The 20,846-nt window shown below is 36.5% G+C and overlaps 1 protein-coding gene across 5 annotated transcripts in view; it reads left to right on the top strand.

The window, feature by feature from the left end:
- Positions 1-20,846, top strand: part of HEATR5B (HEAT repeat containing 5B) — a 60,483-nt gene that overhangs the window by 20,583 nt on the left and 19,054 nt on the right. For 4 of the 5 annotated variants that reach the window (XM_067293281.1, XM_067293284.1, XM_067293282.1 and 1 more), the window contains 10 exons: positions 934-1,039; positions 3,304-3,494; positions 5,080-5,239; positions 8,060-8,249; positions 9,596-9,765; positions 11,981-12,125; positions 12,976-13,215; positions 15,097-15,348; positions 17,086-17,267; positions 19,547-19,615. In XM_067293281.1, the coding sequence (XP_067149382.1) occupies positions 934-1,039; positions 3,304-3,494; positions 5,080-5,239; positions 8,060-8,249; positions 9,596-9,765; positions 11,981-12,125; positions 12,976-13,215; positions 15,097-15,348; positions 17,086-17,267; positions 19,547-19,615 (1,705 nt within the window). The remainder of the gene's footprint in view (positions 1-933; positions 1,040-3,303; positions 3,495-5,079; positions 5,240-8,059; positions 8,250-9,595; positions 9,766-11,980; positions 12,126-12,975; positions 13,216-15,096; positions 15,349-17,085; positions 17,268-19,546; positions 19,616-20,846) is intronic. The other variant, XM_067293283.1, reaches the window with a different exon arrangement.

Below are 20,846 nucleotides of genomic sequence, written 5' to 3' on the forward strand. Positions count from 1 at the left end.
TCCGCAAGTAAAATTGATTGATTGATTCACACTCAACAAATATTTTGCGCATAATGAAAAAGACGGAATGGAATTGGGCTTATCTTTCTTGTGTGTTCCCCGTTACCTTTGCAGAGTTATGAGCTGTCATGACTACTTTTGTCATTCAATTTAGCTAACTTGTCACTGAGTACGCAGTTGAAAGCAACTCTGAGCTGCATTTCAAAGTAAAATTACCTTTCAGTGCAATCTTCATGAGAACAGCTGTTTTTCTTAGCAGTCAATCTCATTTTGCGGTAAGCCCAAGTTAGATGTAAGACTAGCTTGCAGCAATTCAACCTTATCTATGCTGTTGTTAGCTAGAGAAAAGATCTGGCTGTGTCTGAACAGCCCTGTAGCCAGCTACAGTGGAACGGCTGAGTAGTTAAGAGTACAGATTTTTTCATTATGCTCCTGTTCTTGGTATCTTGTAGAGAATACTCCTTAGGGAGTTACTCTTTAAGGGAGTACTCCTCCTCCCAGTAGCACTTTCTGGTGTGAGGTTAAGTGGGGAAAATCTGAACAATAACAGGCATATGAAGAGTAACATTATTTTGAATGGTGGTGGAGAGGTGGTATTTTTGCCAGTCTTGGCTGCATAGTTTTCCAGTTATGCAGCCAAATGTCTGCAGACTCACCTCCTCTTGCTGGTGCTTTCTTCAAAAGGGGCAGATCATTTACTTGTGGCTGAGCTCAAAGAAGAGTTAGAAGGTGCCATTTAGAAATAGCTCTCTACTCTGCCTGCCCTGATCAGAGAAATGGACCAATACATTCTGCAGCCCCTGAAGCATAAATTCTGTAGCAGAACTTATAGCGTCCTTTTGTTGTGTTTATTTTTTTTACCAACTATATTTTAGTTTGCTTTTTTTTTTTTGAAAGAATATTGCTTAAATTGCATTCTTTCCTCTGTTTTAGATTACAGATGTTGGATCACTTTGCTGAATGTGTCAAGCAGGCTAAAGGTGTTCGACAGCAAGCTGTGCAGCTTAATATCTTTACCGCTGTTCTCAGTGCTTTGAAGGTAAAACTACTGTAAACTTGTAATGGATACCAAAATTCAGCAGTTTGATTCATAAATTTATGTGCTATACTAGAGGCTGTCAGAAGAACATTACTAAAGTTTGCAGTCAAGCACTCAGAAGTCTGAGAATACCAAAATTGAGTTTTTTCAGATGCTTGTAGCTTCACCTCTTGTCTTCATGAATCAGTACAGAGAGTAAATGATACTCACATGGTCAGCAGCTCTGCAGTGCTCCACGCTTGGAAATCAAGCCTCATGCAAGTCAGGAAGATAGACAGTAGGACACAAATATTGTTTCTGAGAAATGTTTGGTTTCAATGACCTATGCAGCCTTAAGTCTCTGTGCAGAAGTGTCCTAGAGTGCAGGATTTTCTTTCTACTGATCAGATTTCTAAAGGCATTTCTAGTGTTTCCTGCTGCTGTTCTATATGGTTTCCAACTCATGAGTCTGATACAATGAAGAACATCTTTTTGTCAGCCTCATTCACCTTCAGAGCAGCTAAGTCCTGTGCACTGAGGAAACTGCCCTCATAGAAGTGTCCACCTGCAATTAAAGATTGGATGGATTTCATTTTGTCTAACTTCTGTTATCCAAAAAATGACTGCCTACCATAAGCTCCTTATTATCTGGGCTTCATATCCCTGGTTGATAGGGAGAGAATGAGTGTCTCTGTGGAGTGACTTGTCCCACTTCTTGTAGGATGGGATGGCACACTCTTCTCTCTATTGACTACAAGATATTTACGTAGTTTTTTTAGGTTTAATGCCTAACACTTTAGATAATTATCATGTTATGTCTTCACTTGTGCAACCTAGTGCATATACACAGTCTATTTTCTTTTTCAAAACTGGTTTTGCCACATTTCTTTTTCTTGCTACACCAAATCTTCTGCTTCCTGGCATCTCTTCCAGCGATCATTTCTGCTCCAGCTGCTTTTTTTTTTTTTTTTTTTTTTTTTTGCCTCAGTTCCTGTTTCTTTCTTTCCTGCAAGTCTCTAGGCCCTGTGGTTTGGCTGCTGGTGCTCTCTCTTTTTCAGGACTTCTGAGTTCAATTTAATCAATCTTTTGCATGATTCTGGTTAGACAAGCATTAAGTGCACAGGAAGAACTGCTACCTGTTCGGTTTTGGTTCCTAGTTCTGAATTAAGACATCTGCCCTGATGTATAGCTAAGGGGCATACCCGGTTAAGTATGTGATTTGGAGCACAATAATTAAATAGAATACTCTGGGAATTTGACTGCAGAATTCTAGCAAAATTGGACAAAAAGCATTTTTTATAAATTTATTGTTGGATAAAATTTTTGTGGTAGCAGCAAAAGTCATATTCCTCCCACAAAAGTCATCTCCTGTCAAATGTCAGCTCTCTGTTTAGAACCTGACAGAGTTTTTCAGAGAAAAATGTCTTAGAAACATGAATCATTTTGCTAAAAATTGAAATACAGATTCTGAGACAGATGTCTGGAATTTCCTATGCCATGCTAAGTGGCCAAAGACTGACAAAACCGTAAGAGTTGAAACTAGGATTCCAGAAATAAAAATGAGAATCTTTGGTAGAGTCAGCAGCTTCTTCCTCTATAACATGGGCAGTTTATATACTTTACATGTATTTAATCACTTTGTGAAAAATAGAAGACTCTTTGAAAGTTGTAATGAAAGGTAAGGTGCTATTAATGGAATATGGGAACCAAAGAAGCTGCTGAAACAATGTTGTGGTTTAGTTTTATCACTCTGCAGCAGCTTTATATAACACTGTATAAATGTATGCAAAGTTGTAAAAGTTTTTTTTTTCTTTTTTTTCTCGCCCCCCAAAAAAGCTTTCATGTACCTAAGATGTCTTTGATTTAAGTGATGTTTACAGAAACGTGACTGAGCTGTAGTTTTCCTGTCTGGTAGAAAGAGATGTTGCATTTAGAAGGTAGATTTAAAGCCTCATTTTTCTGGGGTATCCTGTGTAAAGCTAGCTCAGATTCAGTAGCAGTAGGTTGCATTTTCCTGTGATGCAATCTGAGGATAAGAGACTGGTGTAACAAGACTTCCTGTAGGTGAAATAGGTAGAGTGTTGGCAAAGATAAGGCTTTTGTGTCTGTTGTTGGTATTGTTTTAAATTTTATCATTTTTCCAAGATACCTGTATATTTTAGAAAAAAATCATTGATTCAAACAAAAATAAAGTTATATCATTTTTAACTGAAGATCTCATATATAAAAAGATGACTCTTATTATCTTCCCCCCTTTGGAATTTTTTTCGCATTTGTTTGTCTAGGGTTTAGCTGAAAATAAAAGCACTTTAGGACCAGAAGAAGTTCGCAAATCTGCTCTGACATTGGTGATGGGTGCCCTTGATAATCCTAACCCTATTTTGAGATGTGCAGCAGGAGAAGCTCTTGGCAGAATGGCTCAAGTGGTTGGAGAAGCCACTTTCATCGCTAGAATGGCTCAGTACAGTTTTGATAAGTAAGTTGGTTTTGATTCAGAAAAGGAAATAAAAATATAATATAGCATTGATTGTTTGAAAAATTCCTCTACTAGATACCATAGTGATTATTCTCTTATTTTCATGATTTATGACTATATAGATCTAATTAAGTCTTCAAATTTTGATTTATTTCATGTGATTCTACCAGGAGTAGATGCTGACTTGTTAAGATACTTGGAATGCAAAGTGATACTGATGAAGAGTTTTTGATGGTTGCTTAAGGGTGACCAGACTGCTTCAGATGAATAAACTAAACTTACCGCAAACGTGTCTGCAGTGTGAGTTCTATGATAGCGGTTCTGCTTCATCAAAATACCCTTTTTACATATTGGTTTAACTTATCTCCTGGCCCATATTTTGCTTCTGTATTCTGTCACTCATTGCAGGTCTTTAGGAATCTGTCTGGTAGACTAATGAGACAACGTATTTCCCAATTTTTAGCTTAAACTTAAGAGACACCGGGCTGTCTGTGAATCAGAACGCGCCTGTGTCAAGGCTGCAGCCTGTGTCTTCTGGCTGGCCAGACTACATGCACACAGCCTCAGTCTAGCTCTCCCTGCTGCCCCCACCTTCCCCCCTCCCTCCCAAACTCAATTTTTTTTCATTATTTGATCTTTCTTGTAGTAGTTTCCTTGAGATGCAGTGAATTTCTGTTACTGGGACTATCTCCTTGGTCTTATCTAGGATTCATGTTAACATTGGATGCCTGTCTGTGACATTGTCATCATTTTGTATATTTGAGACTTGCATTTTTTTTGGTCACTAGTGGCTAACAGCATGCTTACCTCTCATACAGACAACCAGGGGAATTTTTTTTTCTTTATTCTATTCAGGCTATCCTTTTTTTCTTTCCTTTTTCTGGAAAAGGTTTAATTAAAATTGACACATATGTGACATGCATACGGAAGCTAAAATGTTGTGGAAAATATTCATCTAGTTACTACTTCATATAATTAGGTCTTTCAAAATGCTATTTATTCTGTTTTAGTTTTATTAATAAAACACTAAAAAAAAAAGCTGTATTGAAAAAGTCATAGAACTTTGCTGTAGAGGCAAACAGTTGAATTGAAAAAAGTTATTAAATTGGCTCTGTAGTAGAAAATGTAACTGTGAATTTCTTTTCCATTTCTCTCAAATGATGCATTGTCATTTTTCCATTCGTGATTTGTTTTCACTACAACAATCTAAAAATGGCTTTTCTGATTATTAAATTAGTATACTGTGAAACATTGTTAAAGAGTAAACACATTTCCTATGTTCTTTCACTTCTAAAAATATTCTCTATCAAAAATGTTAAGCTCTGACCAGGGAGAAAGAAAAGAATTATTAAATCAAAGTATCTTTTTATTTGGTTGCTTTATATGCAATCTGGTTTAATAGCAATATATATTAAATAATTTTTTATTTTTTCTTTCTTTTGTGATTAAGCCTTCTGAAGATCCTTGTAGGTTGACAGGCAATATTCTCTTAGAAGTGGAGTTATTTTTGCTGTTATGGTACTTAAAAGGTTCTTGCTACAAATTTAGTGAATAACATGATTTGTTTTTGTTTAAATGTTGATAGGTTAAAATCTGCTCGAGACGTTGTATCAAGAACAGGTCATTCTTTGGCTCTGGGCTGTCTCCATCGGTATGTTGGAGGAATAGGTTCTGGACAGCATCTGAAAACTAGCGTCAGTATTCTCTTGGCTTTGGCGCAGGATGGAACTTCTCCTGAAGTCCAGGTAGAAAAGCTCAACCAGAAAATTGCTTTAAAACATTCAAAATTAAAAGTAAAAATTAATTTACCTGTTTAAGTTCCGTTTAATAGAGATTGTCACATAAGCCAAAACAGATGGACGTAGCATGTGCCAGAGAGTGTTAAGAAAGGAGAACTTTCCTTAGAAACTCTTAGAATACAGAATCCTAAATATCTATTGCAATCGAAGTGTAACCTTACTGTGAGCTCTTATTTAGGAAGGCAATTGCAAATGGTCATGTTAATTCAAACCGACAAGTTTCTGCTTGTCAGCTGAGCCAGAGTAATTTGCTGTGGGCATGTTCCTAACTAGTTATACTTGCAAAGCAAAATGTGTTAATTGTACCTTGGTGTTCTAAACTCAAGTTTTATCAACTGGTTGATCAACTGGCACAACATCCGATCAGCTATTGGAGGCGATGAAGAGCAATAATTTTCTTTGCCAAGTAATTTCATTTCTTGTGATACAGTGAACACAGTATGACAAAACATCTTTTTAGGAGGTTTATATTATGACAACAAAATTGAAATCTGTTGCAAGATAAACTTTTTTTTTTCCAGTTACAAGGAATAGGAGATAGTACAGGAATTGGTAGGAGTCAAGTCCAAAGAAAGTAAAAGGAGGATGTTGTTACCTCAGTGGATTCTGGATCTGTGGAAATTCTCACAGGAGGGCACTCTGGCTGCTAAAAGTTGCTGTAGCATGAAGAATGGACTAGACAAGTCACTGAAGAGCAGTGCCTTTGAGGTTACTGAATATGTATAAACATTGTCCAGTTCAGAAAGTTTCCTAATCTGAAAATATTTGAAAATTGGGAGAATATGCTCTGTCTTTCCTCCCAGGTATTCTCCTAGGGAAGTAGTATTGTGCTCCTTATCTACTCTCCCGTAAACATCTATTTGTGCCTGCTGCTAGAGAAGGGAGAGTGGACTAGATAGACTAGTATATCTGTCCTTATATTATAAAGTTGACTTTTAGAGGGAGAACTGGTGGTTTTCTTTTTTTGGCAATGAAATCTATCAAAGTAGTAGAATAAAGGAGTTACTTAAGAAAAAAAAAATTTTTAGGTAAAATGTCTTGTTTGTAATTATTCTTCATAGATTATAGTCTAATAGCACCATATAACAGGTGACTTTTTGTCATTCTTTTCTCATTTTGCTGCAAGAAAATGATTATCTGAAATAGTGACTGACTATTATGCTTTAGCAGTAGGAAATTGTGTGCCACCCACAAGTAGGGGCACTTTATACCCGCAGATTGAGAAACTAAAGCCCCCAATAACTACATAGAATCGTACTCCCACATCTGTTTAAATTATTAACTTGATAGAACAAATAATAGAGTACCTTTTTATTTCTTTTCCTAAGGGCAATAAAAAAATGATAAGGGCATTTATAGCTTGTCATTTGAAAAAACAAGACTAGTTTTGTTTGGAGATAGAAGTTAAAAGTATCTAAATACAATTTAAAATCTCCTTTAAATTTTCTTAGTTAATTTAAGGTAGGACAAAGTTCAGTTTGTACGTGTAACCTTTCCTCATGTATGAGTTTGAAGTGTGCACTTGTGTGCCATTCATTTCGGAAACAGAATGGAAAGCATTACTGCTTTATGGAAAAAAAAATGTCTAAAGGGATGCATTCAAAGGCCCAGATTCAAGATATATGCCTAATTTATTTTATATGGAGAGTATGACACCAGGCCACTGTGAAAAGCTAAGCTTTTAAACTTCCTCCCTCACTAAATCAATGCGGATGCTCAGGAAATATTTGGGAACAGAAGTAATGGAGATTGGCAAGAACAAAAAGATAAGCTGTAATGTGCTACTCATGTGGTTAGGACTGTAGAGAATTAGTTATATATGATTGCTAGAGATAGTGTTAATGGTTTTTAGGTTGCATCAGAAAGGACTAAAAAAGAATGGTTTTAAAAGGCAGATTGTCCAACTTACTCCAAAGAGTCTAGCTCTGTAGCCATAATATTCTTTTAACCTAGTCTTTTCAGTGCATTCGCATCACTTATTAATAGAAGAAAATTCTGAAATAAGATCATTTAATAGAGTGATACGGAGAGATATCTAATGCTTTCAGATCTTCTAGAGCAGTTTATTTCCTATGAAGCTTTAGTGATCGTAAAGACTGTTCCCTCCTCTCCCGCCCCCTGCTGTTTTACTTTGACAATTGCAGTAAATTATTTTGTATTGTGCTCTTTTTTGTTGTTTACTTGCATTACAACTCCATAGTTTGATCTTTCACCAACTTTTTCCCCACCCTGCAGTGTGCTCCTTTCCTTTCCTGCACCCTCTAATAAGAAAATTCAATGATAAATGCACATGAACCTTTTTAACTAGGATAGAAACTGATTTTCATGACAAGTGTCAAAGGCACTCCCTAGTAAAGACCTTATCAACTGTCTCTTTCAGAATCTACATCCAGTCCTACAGAAATGATTCCTCCTTAGGAAGGAATCCCCATTAAAATCCCCCCCCCCCTTTTTTTCATAATGGGTATTTTTTTTGTGTTTGATCAAAAAATGGTTAAGCATTTTGAGGAGATAGAAGAAAAATACAAACTCTGTTGTCTTCATCTCCATTATGCCCAAAAGCACTGGCAGTCAAAGAACACACTGGAAATATTTCAGCCCCCAGGTGATTGCTTGAGATTCCGGGACCTTTGGGACATCTCTGGAATCGGAGAGCTAAGTAGAAATGTTTAAGCAAGGATGTACGGAGCAATGCTTAGCCTACATACAAGTTCGTTTAAATTTCTTAGGTGTATTACTCAAAAGTGTTCCTTTGTTTTTTAATAGACTTGGTCTCTCCATTCACTTGCCTTGATAGTGGATTCTAGTGGACCAATGTACCGTGGATATGTGGAGCCAACGCTTTCTCTAGTTCTTACCCTGCTCTTAACTGTCCCACCATCACATACAGAAGTACATCAATGCTTAGGCCGATGTCTTGGAGCTATAATAACTACAGTTGGGCCAGAGCTGCAAGGTTAGTGTGAATTTGAAGAGAAAACAAGATAAATAATTTGTATTAAATGGAAGCTACAATGGAATTTCACTCTCAAATGGAAGATGATCAATTTTTGTTTGTTGCCATTACTGAGGAGGAAAAAAGCTGACCAACTGGTAGTTACGGTCCTACAAACAACCTTAATTCAGATCTTACTTGCGTGCAGGTTTTTTTGGGTAGACTGCAGTTTGAGATTTATGTAAAGAAGTTGCAGTTATGTATGGTGTTGTGGCTAATGGCTAATTTGCATGGTAGGTAAAAGATGAAGAATGTCTTTACCATGTATATTTTTTGTATAGGTGGAGCAAGAGATGAGATTTTTTTCCTCCACTTTTCAACATATGTTGGTAGTTTCATTTTTGACTGGTGTCAAGAGCTTAAAGTTTTACATCATTGATGAACTTGTGAACTATAACTCATTGTGTTCATTCTTGAGGTTCTTAGAGCAATGTATCTTAGCACAGAGAATAAAATGTCATACAAAACACTGTATGTGAAGTTTTGTGGCTCAAATGGCAAAAACATGGATTAGTGACTTGGTCTAAGTGTGAATTTTTTAAGGATATTTATTGGATGGTCTTTGATGCAGTGCCAGAGGGCCAGGCATTAGTAAAATTTTAACTCTGAATAACTGGACTTTCATATGTAGTTATGAAAAATTTCTAGACTATTTTGTTTAACTTGTGTCTGCTTGCTATATATTAATGTTTTGGTTTGGAGTGTTGTTAACTTCAGAGCATACTTGTCTAGAATGTTTTCAGCAGGTTATGTTTTGCTGTAATTCAGGATTGTTTGTAAAGCTGATGCAGGTTAATTCTTAAAATGCAGGATGCTGCAGTTTTTAAAATCAAATTCTTTTGAAGGCTTTTCCTGTTACAGCTGTGACTTACCTGATGGAGGCAGCAGACCACCTGGGTATCTGTATGATAGCTTAAGTGTTAGCTGATATTTTAGAGAATGATTGTGTGCATGAAACGTTGCCCATATGTATAGAATGAAAGACACTTTCAAAACTGAAATTCAGATGATTTTACTGGTTTCATATCTTGGCGAGATACTCCCAAAATACTTCTGACTAAAGATCATTGATTCAAAATTTCAGTTGGAAAGGACATTGTTGTTTAACTGAGTTACACTAGAGTGTTTTGATATCTCTATTTTATCTTTAGAAATTGTGTGGGTACTAATTTGAGGTAGGAGTTCAGAAAAGTCACGTTAATCCTCTGAACTTTCATGCATTTGAAACTGTATAATTCAAAGGTTTAAAATCTACAGCTGTCATACAAAAATCTTGTTGTGTTAAGGGTATTGTATTATACCATTAGGTAATGGAGCTACCATTTCAACAATCCGTTCTTCCTGTTTGGTGGGATGTGCCATCACGCAAGACCATTCAGACTCGCTTGTTCAAGCAGCTGCCATATCCTGCCTTCAGCAGCTTCATATGTTTGCACCACGGCATGTCAACCTGTCTAGCCTGGTTCCCAGTCTTTGTGTGAGTATAAAGTGCTTCCCTTCCCTTCCTCAAAATTTATGTATGTGCCTAGCAGAGGTTAGTAGAAGAGCTCAGCAAGATGTTAAGGATACCCATGTGTAATAAACAGCATCATTTGTAAAAACACTGGTATCCCACTGAAATGCAATAAAAGGACTTTTCTCCGCAGGTGGTTTTAGATGCTTTTTAAAATGCTGCCAAAATTGAAGTCATAGGGTCTGGTTCTCTTTCACCTTACACCCTCAAGATAGCGAGCATTTATACATAATATAAATGAGTAGAAAGATGCTGAAAACTGTGTTGCTTGTAACTGGTTGTGTACACCGAGGGAAGAGGGCGCGCTGGGGAAAGGTAGGAGACTGATGAGTTATTTTATTGCTGACAGCATACTAGTTGCTGGCATTCTGATTCTTGTGCTGCTGTTGTGATGAGTGTTGCTTTCTGCTTCTGTTAGTGCTCTGACAGCAAATCCTGACTTCAGCCAGGAAGTGAGGCAGGAACCCCAAACATATCAAATGCAACTGCAAGAGAAAAGTTTTGTAAGAAGGTTCAGCAGACCAATACTGAGAAATTTGGAAAGCTTCTCCCTGGTTTTCTGTTGGATGCTTCACAAAGTTCATTGTGTGATTCCTTGTGGAATTGGCTGTCCTGTGTTACCTGAAGGAATGCAGTCCTACTTGCATCAGTGCGGGAACTTTTTCTTAGTCTCCCATTCAGACTTTTCCCTAGGGCATCCTCTCATCATGACAAGTTCTCCCCTTTCTAATCCCTGTACTTTTTGCCGCTCTGGAGCTCTCCTGCATGGTGTGTTTCCCAGATTCTGTTGTTTGTTCATGCATAAAATTTTGCATGAAGGAGATGCAGCATATCCCAAAATAGGTGAACCCTTTTGTACTAATAACACACACAGCATGACAAATAATCTCTCCAGCCAGTTCCTCTAGTGGGTAATATTAAAGGCAATGAAGTTAATTCAGACAGGACTTGTGCTGTTTTGAAAACTTTTCCCAGGCTTTTCTGCTGTCTCTTTCCTGCTTCTTTTATGGTTCTTTGTTAAACAAAAGCTGTTTTCCTTCTCTTTTCTCTTATTCTTTACTTTCAAATCATACTTGGTTTGATAAGTTTTCTTCTGAATAGTCTTGTGCAGTTCTTTATACTGCAAATATAGATATGTAGGCACAGTCTGTATTGCCTTCCCAATGCTTTTTAGTTTCCTTTCTGCTTCTTGCATTGGCATCATAACCACTATTTGTTTTTTTGTAACTAAAACCAGGGAATAGTCTTTCCATTAATTAAATCCCCAAAGCGTTCTGTGTTTTAGTTCCATTAAAACAACCTTAGTGTGATACTTAGAGGATTCTTTAAAGTCTGTTTATTTTTTCAGGACTGAAATCTTGTATATTCATATGTGGGATAAAGATCTACTGTTAAAATACTTCATACGACCTTTTCATTTAGGAAAGCAATTTCCATCCACATAATAAGCTAACACTGAAAAAGCAAATGTGTATTCAGTTTATTAAACACAAATTCCCCAGGGTAAATAAAGAATCAGAGTTTCTTAAAGAGTGCTCTTTATCTCCTCCACTGTGAAAAAACATACAGTACCCTGTGCAGCTACTTCCTCTCAAGAAAATTGGGATCATGCACAATTCTTCTATAAGAAAAATATTTACTTGTACTTGAGGTGATTCAAAAGGAATTAGAAGTCCGATACTGGTTAGCAAAGAAATCTGAAAACTCTCTTATTGAGAGGCACTTTACTGAAATTTATGCTATAAATTCTGGTACAAGTTTGAAATGGAAATTTTTAATGATAGCTGTCATGTGTGGTGTGGCTGCTGGTGGCTTTTGTGTTTTTAAAAACATGATTTATAGCTGTAGTAGTATATAGTATTTAGTAGTACTCAAGAGTATAGCAGATTCAAATGTATAATTAGTTTCAAATCACACTGGTGCTGTAGTTCCAATGTTTAAGCTCTTATCTCTTTAGCCCGATAACAGCTGTCAGCTCTGGATATGTCAGCTTTATTTTCAAATTTGTATATCGTAAGTGCTTATCTGTGAACTTTAAAGACTTTGTGTAGAGCTTGGTACCCAGCAGCTCACACAGGGATATATAATTGAAAAGGAGAATGCTGGTAGTCCTTAGCAGCTCTGATTTACTGAAATGAGGATGCAGCAGTTCAATCACTCGTAATGGTTCTGATTTTAGGTTCATTTGTGCAGCTCCCACTTGCTACTTCGCCGGGCTGCAGTTGCATGTTTACGACAGCTTGCTCAGAGGGAAGCAGCAGAAGTATGTGAATATGCCATGAGCCTAGTGAAAAATGCTGGAGACAAAGAAAATAGTAGCATCAGTAAGTATTTCTTTGATGTGGTCATCTGTAACAGCTCTGTGTGTGTGTGTGTGTGTGTGTGGACGCACACACGTGTGGTTTGTCTTCAAAAAAACAAAACCAGAAATATTCCTTCCAGCTCCAAGAACTTGTGGCCACACCCCCACTTGCCTCCTGTATTATGGCTATAACTTAACCTTTTGTAAAGCTCAGAATTAAACTTCTCTGCCCCATTAAGAATGGCAAGCAAGTAAGGAGGCACAATGTACATACAGTGGAAACATTTTATAGTTTTTCTGGTACTCCTGTTTTGGGTCTTGCTCTTTTCAAAATGGACTTAATGTATGCTGTTTGGTTGAGCTCTCTAGCTGTGATGTATTCTGTTAGCAGCATGTCTGCCAGCCTTTGGGCTTTTCTGGTTGTTTCAGTTCCTGTGTGTATCATTTCCTTCTGAAAATGGAAGGCTCAGCAGTGCTGATGAGCAAAATTTTCTTCATATGAACACAAAATTGTGAACATATTAGTACTAACTCAAACCAGTTAAGTCTGTCTCTGAAAGGATTCTGTAGAGTCCAATGCTATTCTGTATTTTTGTAGAAATGCCTCATATGTACCTTGAACAGAAATAGATTTTTTTTTTAATTAATCCTAGGAGGTTAAAATTGCATTGCAGAAAATAAATTTAATGAATTGCTATATTAAAAACTCTAATGCTAATTCAGAAGAAATTCTGTAACATCTTGATATACCACTGCCTGAACTGTATGCACATGAATGCAGAATGTCTAATTCTACTTTGTTACTCCCAATCTTAAAACTGAGTTACTGATTTCAGAAAAGTTTCCTAAGTTTCCTCGTTATCATTTTACAGATATTAATCCTTTTGCACCAGGAGCTGGTTCTCGGCGAGATATTCATTCCCGGCATCAGGGAGTTAATATAACAGAGACGGGCCTCGAGGGTGTCCTCTTTGGAATGTTGGATCGGGAGACAGATCGGAAGTTGTGCTCCGATATCCACGATACTCTGGGACATATGCTTTCTTCACTGGCAGTAGAAAACCTTTCTCACTGGCTAATGCTTTGTAAGGATGTTCTCGCAGCGTCCAGTGGTAAGTGTTCTCTAGTATTCACATGAGAAGACAGTATGTCCTTAGTATTAGGCTTGTCTGGCAATACTTCTGTGGAGCTTGTCTTTTGTCGTAGCAGGGATACGTATTATAGCTTAGTGTTGTGTATACAACTTAGATGATGGTGCGTTAAAACTTGCTCAGAAAGAGGAAGTCGTCAGTGTTTTGGTCGTTTTTTAAAAGTATTTCTTTCTTCTAAGATTTAAAAGTTGTCCTTTATAAAGCAGGATTTCCAGTGGGGAGCAATGTGGTCATTACTCTGACTTTTCAGTATGTTAGCAAAAGCAGACATATTCTTTTAGCCTTTATACATCAGGACCGTGCAGAAGGAAGAGTGCTGGTCACGCTCTGAGCTTTCTTTCATGAGGTTTTTTGAGTTACTGATGTGATGATGGGTTGCCATGGTGATGGGAGTTTTTTGCTTGTTGTTCAGCTTTGCAGACTTGTTTGCAAAGATTTTGTCCTTAGAGACCTTATTCCTGTTTTTTCAGCTTTAAGGATGGTTGTGACGCAAATTCTGCTCATTCCCCTTGCATTTATACTTGTTTATTGGCATCCTGTGAGTTCATCCTGAAGCTCTTTCTAGATGTTGCCAGCTTTACATTTACTGATGAGTAATGCTACCAATGATTTTTTCATGCCATATAGTTACCATATATCCACCTAGTGAGAATGGCCTCTTGTTTCCCGAGTTTGAAGTTATGTCCTTTTCTTATTTCATGTTGGATAGGTTTTAAAGTTATTAACATGTTTGTCCAATCTCCTCTTTGTGATTTTTTTTTTTCAGTAGCTGAAAAATCTCTGAAAGAACCATATTTAAATACATTTCTTTCAGCTGTACTTTAGTAAGCCAGCAATTTCATTTTGAACTCTTTGATGCAAGTAACTTTGGCATATGAGCAAAATCTAGTTTGCTTTTTAAGCGGAGATTTACAGGTCAGCCACATAAGTTTTCCTGGATGCTTTCTCAAAACACTCTTGTTGTAACTTGGCTTCACCCATGTTTGCTTTGTCATAGCCTCTCTCTCTATTGAGTGTCTTGGCTCTTCAGCTGCCTGCATTTGCACTAAGAAGCATGCCTTAGTTGGGGTGGATTACACTTGCAGTAATTTCTTCTTGTTGTCCTCTAGCTATTACCAGAGTGATTTTTGTCAGTATGTTGGCATTTTGCTAATTTACAAGCGGGCACTGAGATTTCATGTGCTCATATCTGAGTAGTAGGAATGTATATCCATGTTTGGTGAGTTGGTTTTTGTCGTCCTTTTTTTCCTCCTGTGATCCCTGAAGTCTTGTTATTTTCTGAAATGAAATCTCACAGGCATATTTAAATAAAAGAATTTTTGTTTGCACATTAAGCACATTTATAGGTGCCATAAACTGCCCACTTAGCTGTATATCTGTCCCATGGCACAGAACTTCAGCTTTGTTTCAATTTAATGTGACTTTTAGCTTTTTACTTGAATAGTTCAAGGCCAAGCTAATTCTTTGATTCTGAGCCTTGTAACCTCCTTACCCTGTTTATTGGTAATTTAATAGGTTAATTTTCAAAGTTGAGCTTAGATGTGGGATTCAGTTATAGTTGGTATCTGTGGAGAATTGATGTTACAGGAATTGATTTCATATCATTTAAACCAAATAAAGGATAATATAGCCCAGAGTTAGGGATGAAAAACTTTCCTTTTACTGATATTCCTATGTCCTTCTACATTTTCCAAATGTTGCTGTTTCTACAGAAGAATGTCTGTTTTGAATCTGAGTATAAAGAAAGGCCTGGCAACTTCCTTACTGAAATGTCTGTCTGCAGATTATAATGGTGCCTTTTTTTTTTTCTTTTTCTTCTTTTTCAATTGTTCTGTGTTGCAGACATGAGCACTGCAACTCCCGTGGGAGGAGGGAAGGACGAGGAATCGGAGAAGAAGGAGGAGATGGATGACGACACAATGTTTACCACCCTGGGTGAAGAGGACAAATCCAAGCCTTCTGTAGCACCTCGTTGGGCAACTCGTGTGTTTGCAGCTGACTGTCTGTGTCGAGTTATTATGCTGTGTGAGAATGCAAACAAGGCGCACTTTGATCTGGCGATGGCCCGTTCAGCCAGACTTAAAAACCCCCAAAGTAATTACATAATGTGCATGTTTGTCTTTTTGTTTTTTGTCTTTTCTCTGACACCTCTTTACAATTTAAGATTACATAGCTGAGATAGAAATGTAAGCAGTTAAAAGTAAGGTGAACGTCCTTTCATGCTAATGGTTAAAAACAAAAGCTATGTCCAGCAGAAGGCAATAAAACTGTGGTGGTGTAACCATTCTAGCACGCATGAACACGTAGGATGAGGTTTGCTGGAGGAGATAACGTCTGTTCCAGACAGACTGATCTACTTGGAAAAAAATCTTTCGGATTTGCAAACCTTTTCTCCAGTTTGCAATAGAAGCAGCAAACTTCTTGCTAAGTGTGAGCTGGGAACAGTTTCCTTGAGTTTAGCTGAAGGACAGCAATGAATTAGACTTCAGAGATTATTTTAGCACCTGTAGAGCAAAAGTATGCTAGGAAAAGAAGAATTGATAAGGCCAGGTAATTACTGCTGTGGGGTTGGTGTGGGGTTAGGGACGTGGGAGGGAGTGATAATATGACATGAAGCCGGTTGCTTTATTAAGTTCGTTATTTTGGTATCCCTGAGAGTGAAGAATATTAGTTTTAAAGCTCCTGCTTTCAAGATACTCTTATGACTTAGAGGATCTTAACTGAGATCAGAATTGAGATGGTTTGTGAAAAACATTTCTCTGACTGATAATGGGAGGTTTCTGTCCTTTGATCATCCATGTATATTCGTTCTGGTGCGTAGTGATTGTTTGCTTTCACCATATAGGGTTCATGAAGGCTTTGTGTTTGTATCTCTGAACTTGATATTTAAAGTGAACTTGGTGTATTTGGTATTATTAGAAAAAGAAAAACCCAACAACCCTCCCCCAACTTCAAAAATATTTACATTTTACTAGTATTTATGATGGCCCGAACTAGTAGTGTTAGACCTTACCTATATTTTACTAAGTTTTAAAAACTAATTACTAATTTATTATCTATTTTATTGATTACCTATATTTTTACTAATTTTTTTAAATGATTTTCAATGTTTCCTTACTGGCATGCCTCTGAAAAATTTAGCTACAAAATATATATTTTTTAACCTAGAGACATGAAAATATCCAGAGCTTAATCATTTGTGATTTTTATTTTTTGTTAATCACCCTGGATATTATGTTTTTAAATAGTTTATTTTTGTATTAATTGTACACTATCTGATAACGTAAAACTGAAATTAAAGAGAGAAATAAATAAAAACAGAAAAGAATAACCCTTACAGAAGTGTTATTGAATTAAATATCATTCTTTTCTGCATATTTTCTTCTATAACTTATGGCCTTGGATGCAGCTTTTGGGAGGAGAAGTAGAGGCATACTCAGTTTTTGGATTTTTAAGCTTGACGAAGTTGTCCTTTATCAGCAGGGGTCACTATAAGTATAGGACTCAAACAGCAATTGCCTTAAAGTTTTTCTGTAGATATGAGGAAAAAAGCAGTAAAGTTAGCTTTATTAAATATCTTAATTTCTTATAAGCTGCCTCAGCTGCATTTAAAATATTCTATTCAATGCAACTCTTGTATATCTCATATTTCACTTTGTTTCAAATAGGTTGCCTTCTTGCCTGCCTTCTCCCACACTCCAAATGGAGACCTTTGAAAAAGAATAGGTTAAATTTGTACATATCAATGAGGAAAATGTTACAAATATCTGTCATATGTCAGCTTTTAAGTCCTTTAATAGTCTTTTGTTGTTGTTTTGGTTCTGTTTGAAGATGACTTCTTAGTGCTCCATCTTTCTGACCTTATTCGAATGGCATTCATGGCTGCGACTGATCACAGCAACCAGCTACGAATGGCGGGTCTCCAAGCTCTTGAAGACATTATCAAGAAGTTTGCCTCGGTTCCTGAGCCAGAGTTTCCAGGCCATGTGATACTGGAGCAATATCAGGCTAATGTGAGACCTCCTTTATAAGTTCAGGAAATTGTGTATTTATGCCAATATGCCAATATTAGCTTTGAGAACATTTTGTAACTTCAAAAGACCTGTGAAGAGATGTGTTTATGTGTGAAAATGTACTGAAGAGACTGTTTTATTTACCTCTTAAAATTTTATTTCTGTATCTCTTTCTATTTATTATAATTTACTAGCTGACAAAGTTAAAAATCAATAGCTATTGATACTTGAAAGCCAAATATTAAAAGGTACATTTAATTTTTGGCAACAGTGACATTCATTGGTAGAATTAAGAGTTTGAAAAGAATGCTGATTCAATTCCAGAGTGAGCCTAATAAATCTGTTTTCTTGGTAATTAATGAATATACTTCTGTTTAAGTGAGAAATCTGCAAAAACATAGGAATGGGAGCTGGGCAATTTAAGATTTATTTGGGGTATTATTAATTTATTTTGTTGGGTTGCTTAACTCTTGTATGTCCTCTATCTTTGATTTTAAAAATTTCAATATAGTTAACAGTGAAGTGTCAATACTGCAACTTTAACTACATGACCCACCTAAAAGTCATCTTTTGCCTGAGGTTTGCATACAGTGATTAAAACTTTAGGATAGTGTAATTCAAAGAGATTTTTCTGTTTACTTTGCATATCTTACTGGCTTCCAGCTGTAATCAGTTTTGCTATTTCTCTCTATTTGGATAGATCTTAAGCGTGCAGACAACTGCATGTACGATTTGTCCCATTGACTTCAATATTTTCATTTATCCCATTGATAAATGATTGCAAGGTCAGGTTTTTACTTGGTTGCGTTTCCCAGTTTTGGGGGACGTTTCCCACAGTAATAAATATGAGAGCAATGTATAAAACAGTATAGTGTGATAGTAAAACAAAAGCTGATCTTAAAGCAATAGGATCTCATTTGTTCTCCTCTTGATCATTTTACTATTTTTACAAACTGCTGGAGAAATTAATGGTGCTATATTATATGCAGAGACTATCATATTATGAACCTTGTCCTCTTTCTTTTCAAATAAATGCTTTCTCTGCATTGTAGTTTTTTTGCTAACAGTATTCAAAATGTGATTGATCTCCTGTTGCTTTGGAAACGAGAATGTTTGAAATGACCGTGTTCTTTCAGTCTTATGGGAACATTTATGTTCACTTTTAATTTTATAGATGGAAATTATATAGATATATATTATATAGATATTATATAGATATAGATATAATTTTCTGTCAGTCTTGTCTTCCTTGGAACATACCAGTTGTATTTTGCTGATGCATGTTAATCAGGCTATAAAATCTATGAGTATATGTGGTTTCTAGACTGCATTCTCACTTAAGACTAGTCTGGGATAGTTCATTGGTATGTAGAAAGATCTTTGGAGAAGTGACAGAATACTTCCTTTTGATTCTTGTACAGAAGTATCCATTTGAATGGGGATACTTCATATTAGAATTAGGGGAATATGGCATCTTTAATCTGTTATATGCTGGAATATATTCCATGCATATGGAAATATATTAAAAGAGAAGATGAAGAGCAGTCGAGATGGGGGCCTTTTCTTCCTGTCTACAAGAACGACTAGACCAGCTCTGGACTCAGTCCTACAATTGCACTGATTTCCTCTTGGTCTTTTTTGCTGTCCTGTGCCTTCCACACCTACTAGCTCCCCCCAGTGCACACTCCGTCTCCCCCCCCTCCCAAGCATCTGTCTTCCTCTGGTTCTGCTGTTGTGCCATCAGGATCTTGGCAAATCCTTTTTAAAGACAGGCTTTTATCCTTTTCTCTCCCTTTCTCTTCCTCCTTCCTTCTGATAGTGCTCTGACTATTGCTTCTGTCTGTTTGACTTGGTTCCTTTTGGTTCAGGAAAAATACTGTCTCAGAAGGAGTGCCTAAAGTCTTTTTAGCCAGTGTTTGTTATTCGAGTGAACTTAATGCAAATCCAACTATAAATGTTTGATTTCACATTGCTGGTTATCAAAAAGTCATTGTCTTCTGGTGCGCTACTAAGTAGTTCAGGTAGTTAAAGGTAGTCAAAACTTAAAAAGGCAATGGGAAAGCAGGAAAAAACTGGTTGAGGACTTTTTTGTTTAAGGAATACTGTAGCAAATGTCTGCTAGGTAAAAACAAAGATATGTTTTTGGTATAATTAGAATGTCAAAATTTGCAATCCTGTCTTTGTTCATTTTGTATATGTGTTTTAGCCTTGATGAAGGTTAGAGAAGAATGCTGAGTCACAATTGTTTTAGTCAGATTTTTTTTTTTTCTTACAAATAGGTTGGAGCTGCTCTGAGGCCAGCTTTTTCCCAAGATACTCCATCAGATATTACTGCAAAGGCCTGCCAGGTACAGAGGAACATATTCAGGTGGCATAATCCAAACTGAATACATTTCATGCATTTTAAGAGTTGATGTGTACGATTTCCTTTTCTTTGGAAGAAAGATGCAGAAGAAAAAATAATATTAAATAGTAGTAAATAGTAGTAAAGAGCTGGAAAATTTTGTAAACCTGAGCTGTGATCTTTCTGGAACATCTTTAGAGTCTCCTAGCAATATATTATGTTGCTCAGAAGTGCAAAAGTCCTTTTTGGCACCTACATCAGAAAATATTTAGTCTTTCTGAAACTAGTTATGTCTCCATGTCAGTTCTGCTTTTGCTGCTGAAAATTTTACTTGCACAGTGAGACTGATGCTAATGTATTTGTTGAGATGACTTTCAGTTTGATCAACTATTTTGGATTAATGCTGATTTACCTTTATACTTTTATTTAGATTAAGACTGTCTTAGATTTGAGAAGTCCTCAGCATTCTCATTAGAGTCATAGTAACAACCCATCAGTGAAAGTTTAGTGAAAGGTTTTTGTTTTTTTCTTTAGTATGATCTTGTACTACTGTAGTTTTAAATCAGCTATCAGCTACATAGCTATCGTTGTATCAGATATGTAGTTTAAATCATCTATTTACTGTAGTTTAAATCAGCTAAACTACTACTGTAGTTTAAATCTGCAGTTAATTATCTATTCAGATGTCAGTTTTAATAAGATAATTTTGTATACATGAGAGCTTTATCTGATAAATTTTGGTCCAGTAGGACTTTGATTTTATTGTTTTATACTCCTCACTGGCAGCAAAACTTTTAGACATAGATCAAATATTGGTATAATTTGGTATTATACATATCAAAGAAGGTGTCCATTTTACCTTACGGAGAGTTTTTGTTCATTTAAAGCTAGATGAAGAGACAGTTTGTGTGAAAACATGTAAAATTCTTTCCAAGTTGTCCAAGTCTTCCCTATTCAACAAGTTTCGAAGTGGACAGGAACACTTACAGGATCGGATAGTTGGAGATCAAGTCTGGATATTTAACTCTCTCTTTAGAAATGACATAGGTAGAGACGAGCTGCACTGAATGAGCTGGGTATTGTTATTGTTTTGCATGTCATTATGGAAACAGAGTTGTTGACTTGACCAGCAGAACAAATGAAGCTGGTCTTAATCAAACTGTGAATGAATTATGGATTTGTTACAAATATATTTTCAGCAGTCCTGTCCAGTGCACCTTCAGGACCAGTTTGTA

Source organism: Apteryx mantelli, chromosome 3 (assembly GCF_036417845.1).
Source record: "Apteryx mantelli isolate bAptMan1 chromosome 3, bAptMan1.hap1, whole genome shotgun sequence".
Taxonomy (NCBI): Eukaryota; Metazoa; Chordata; class Aves; order Apterygiformes; family Apterygidae; genus Apteryx; species Apteryx mantelli.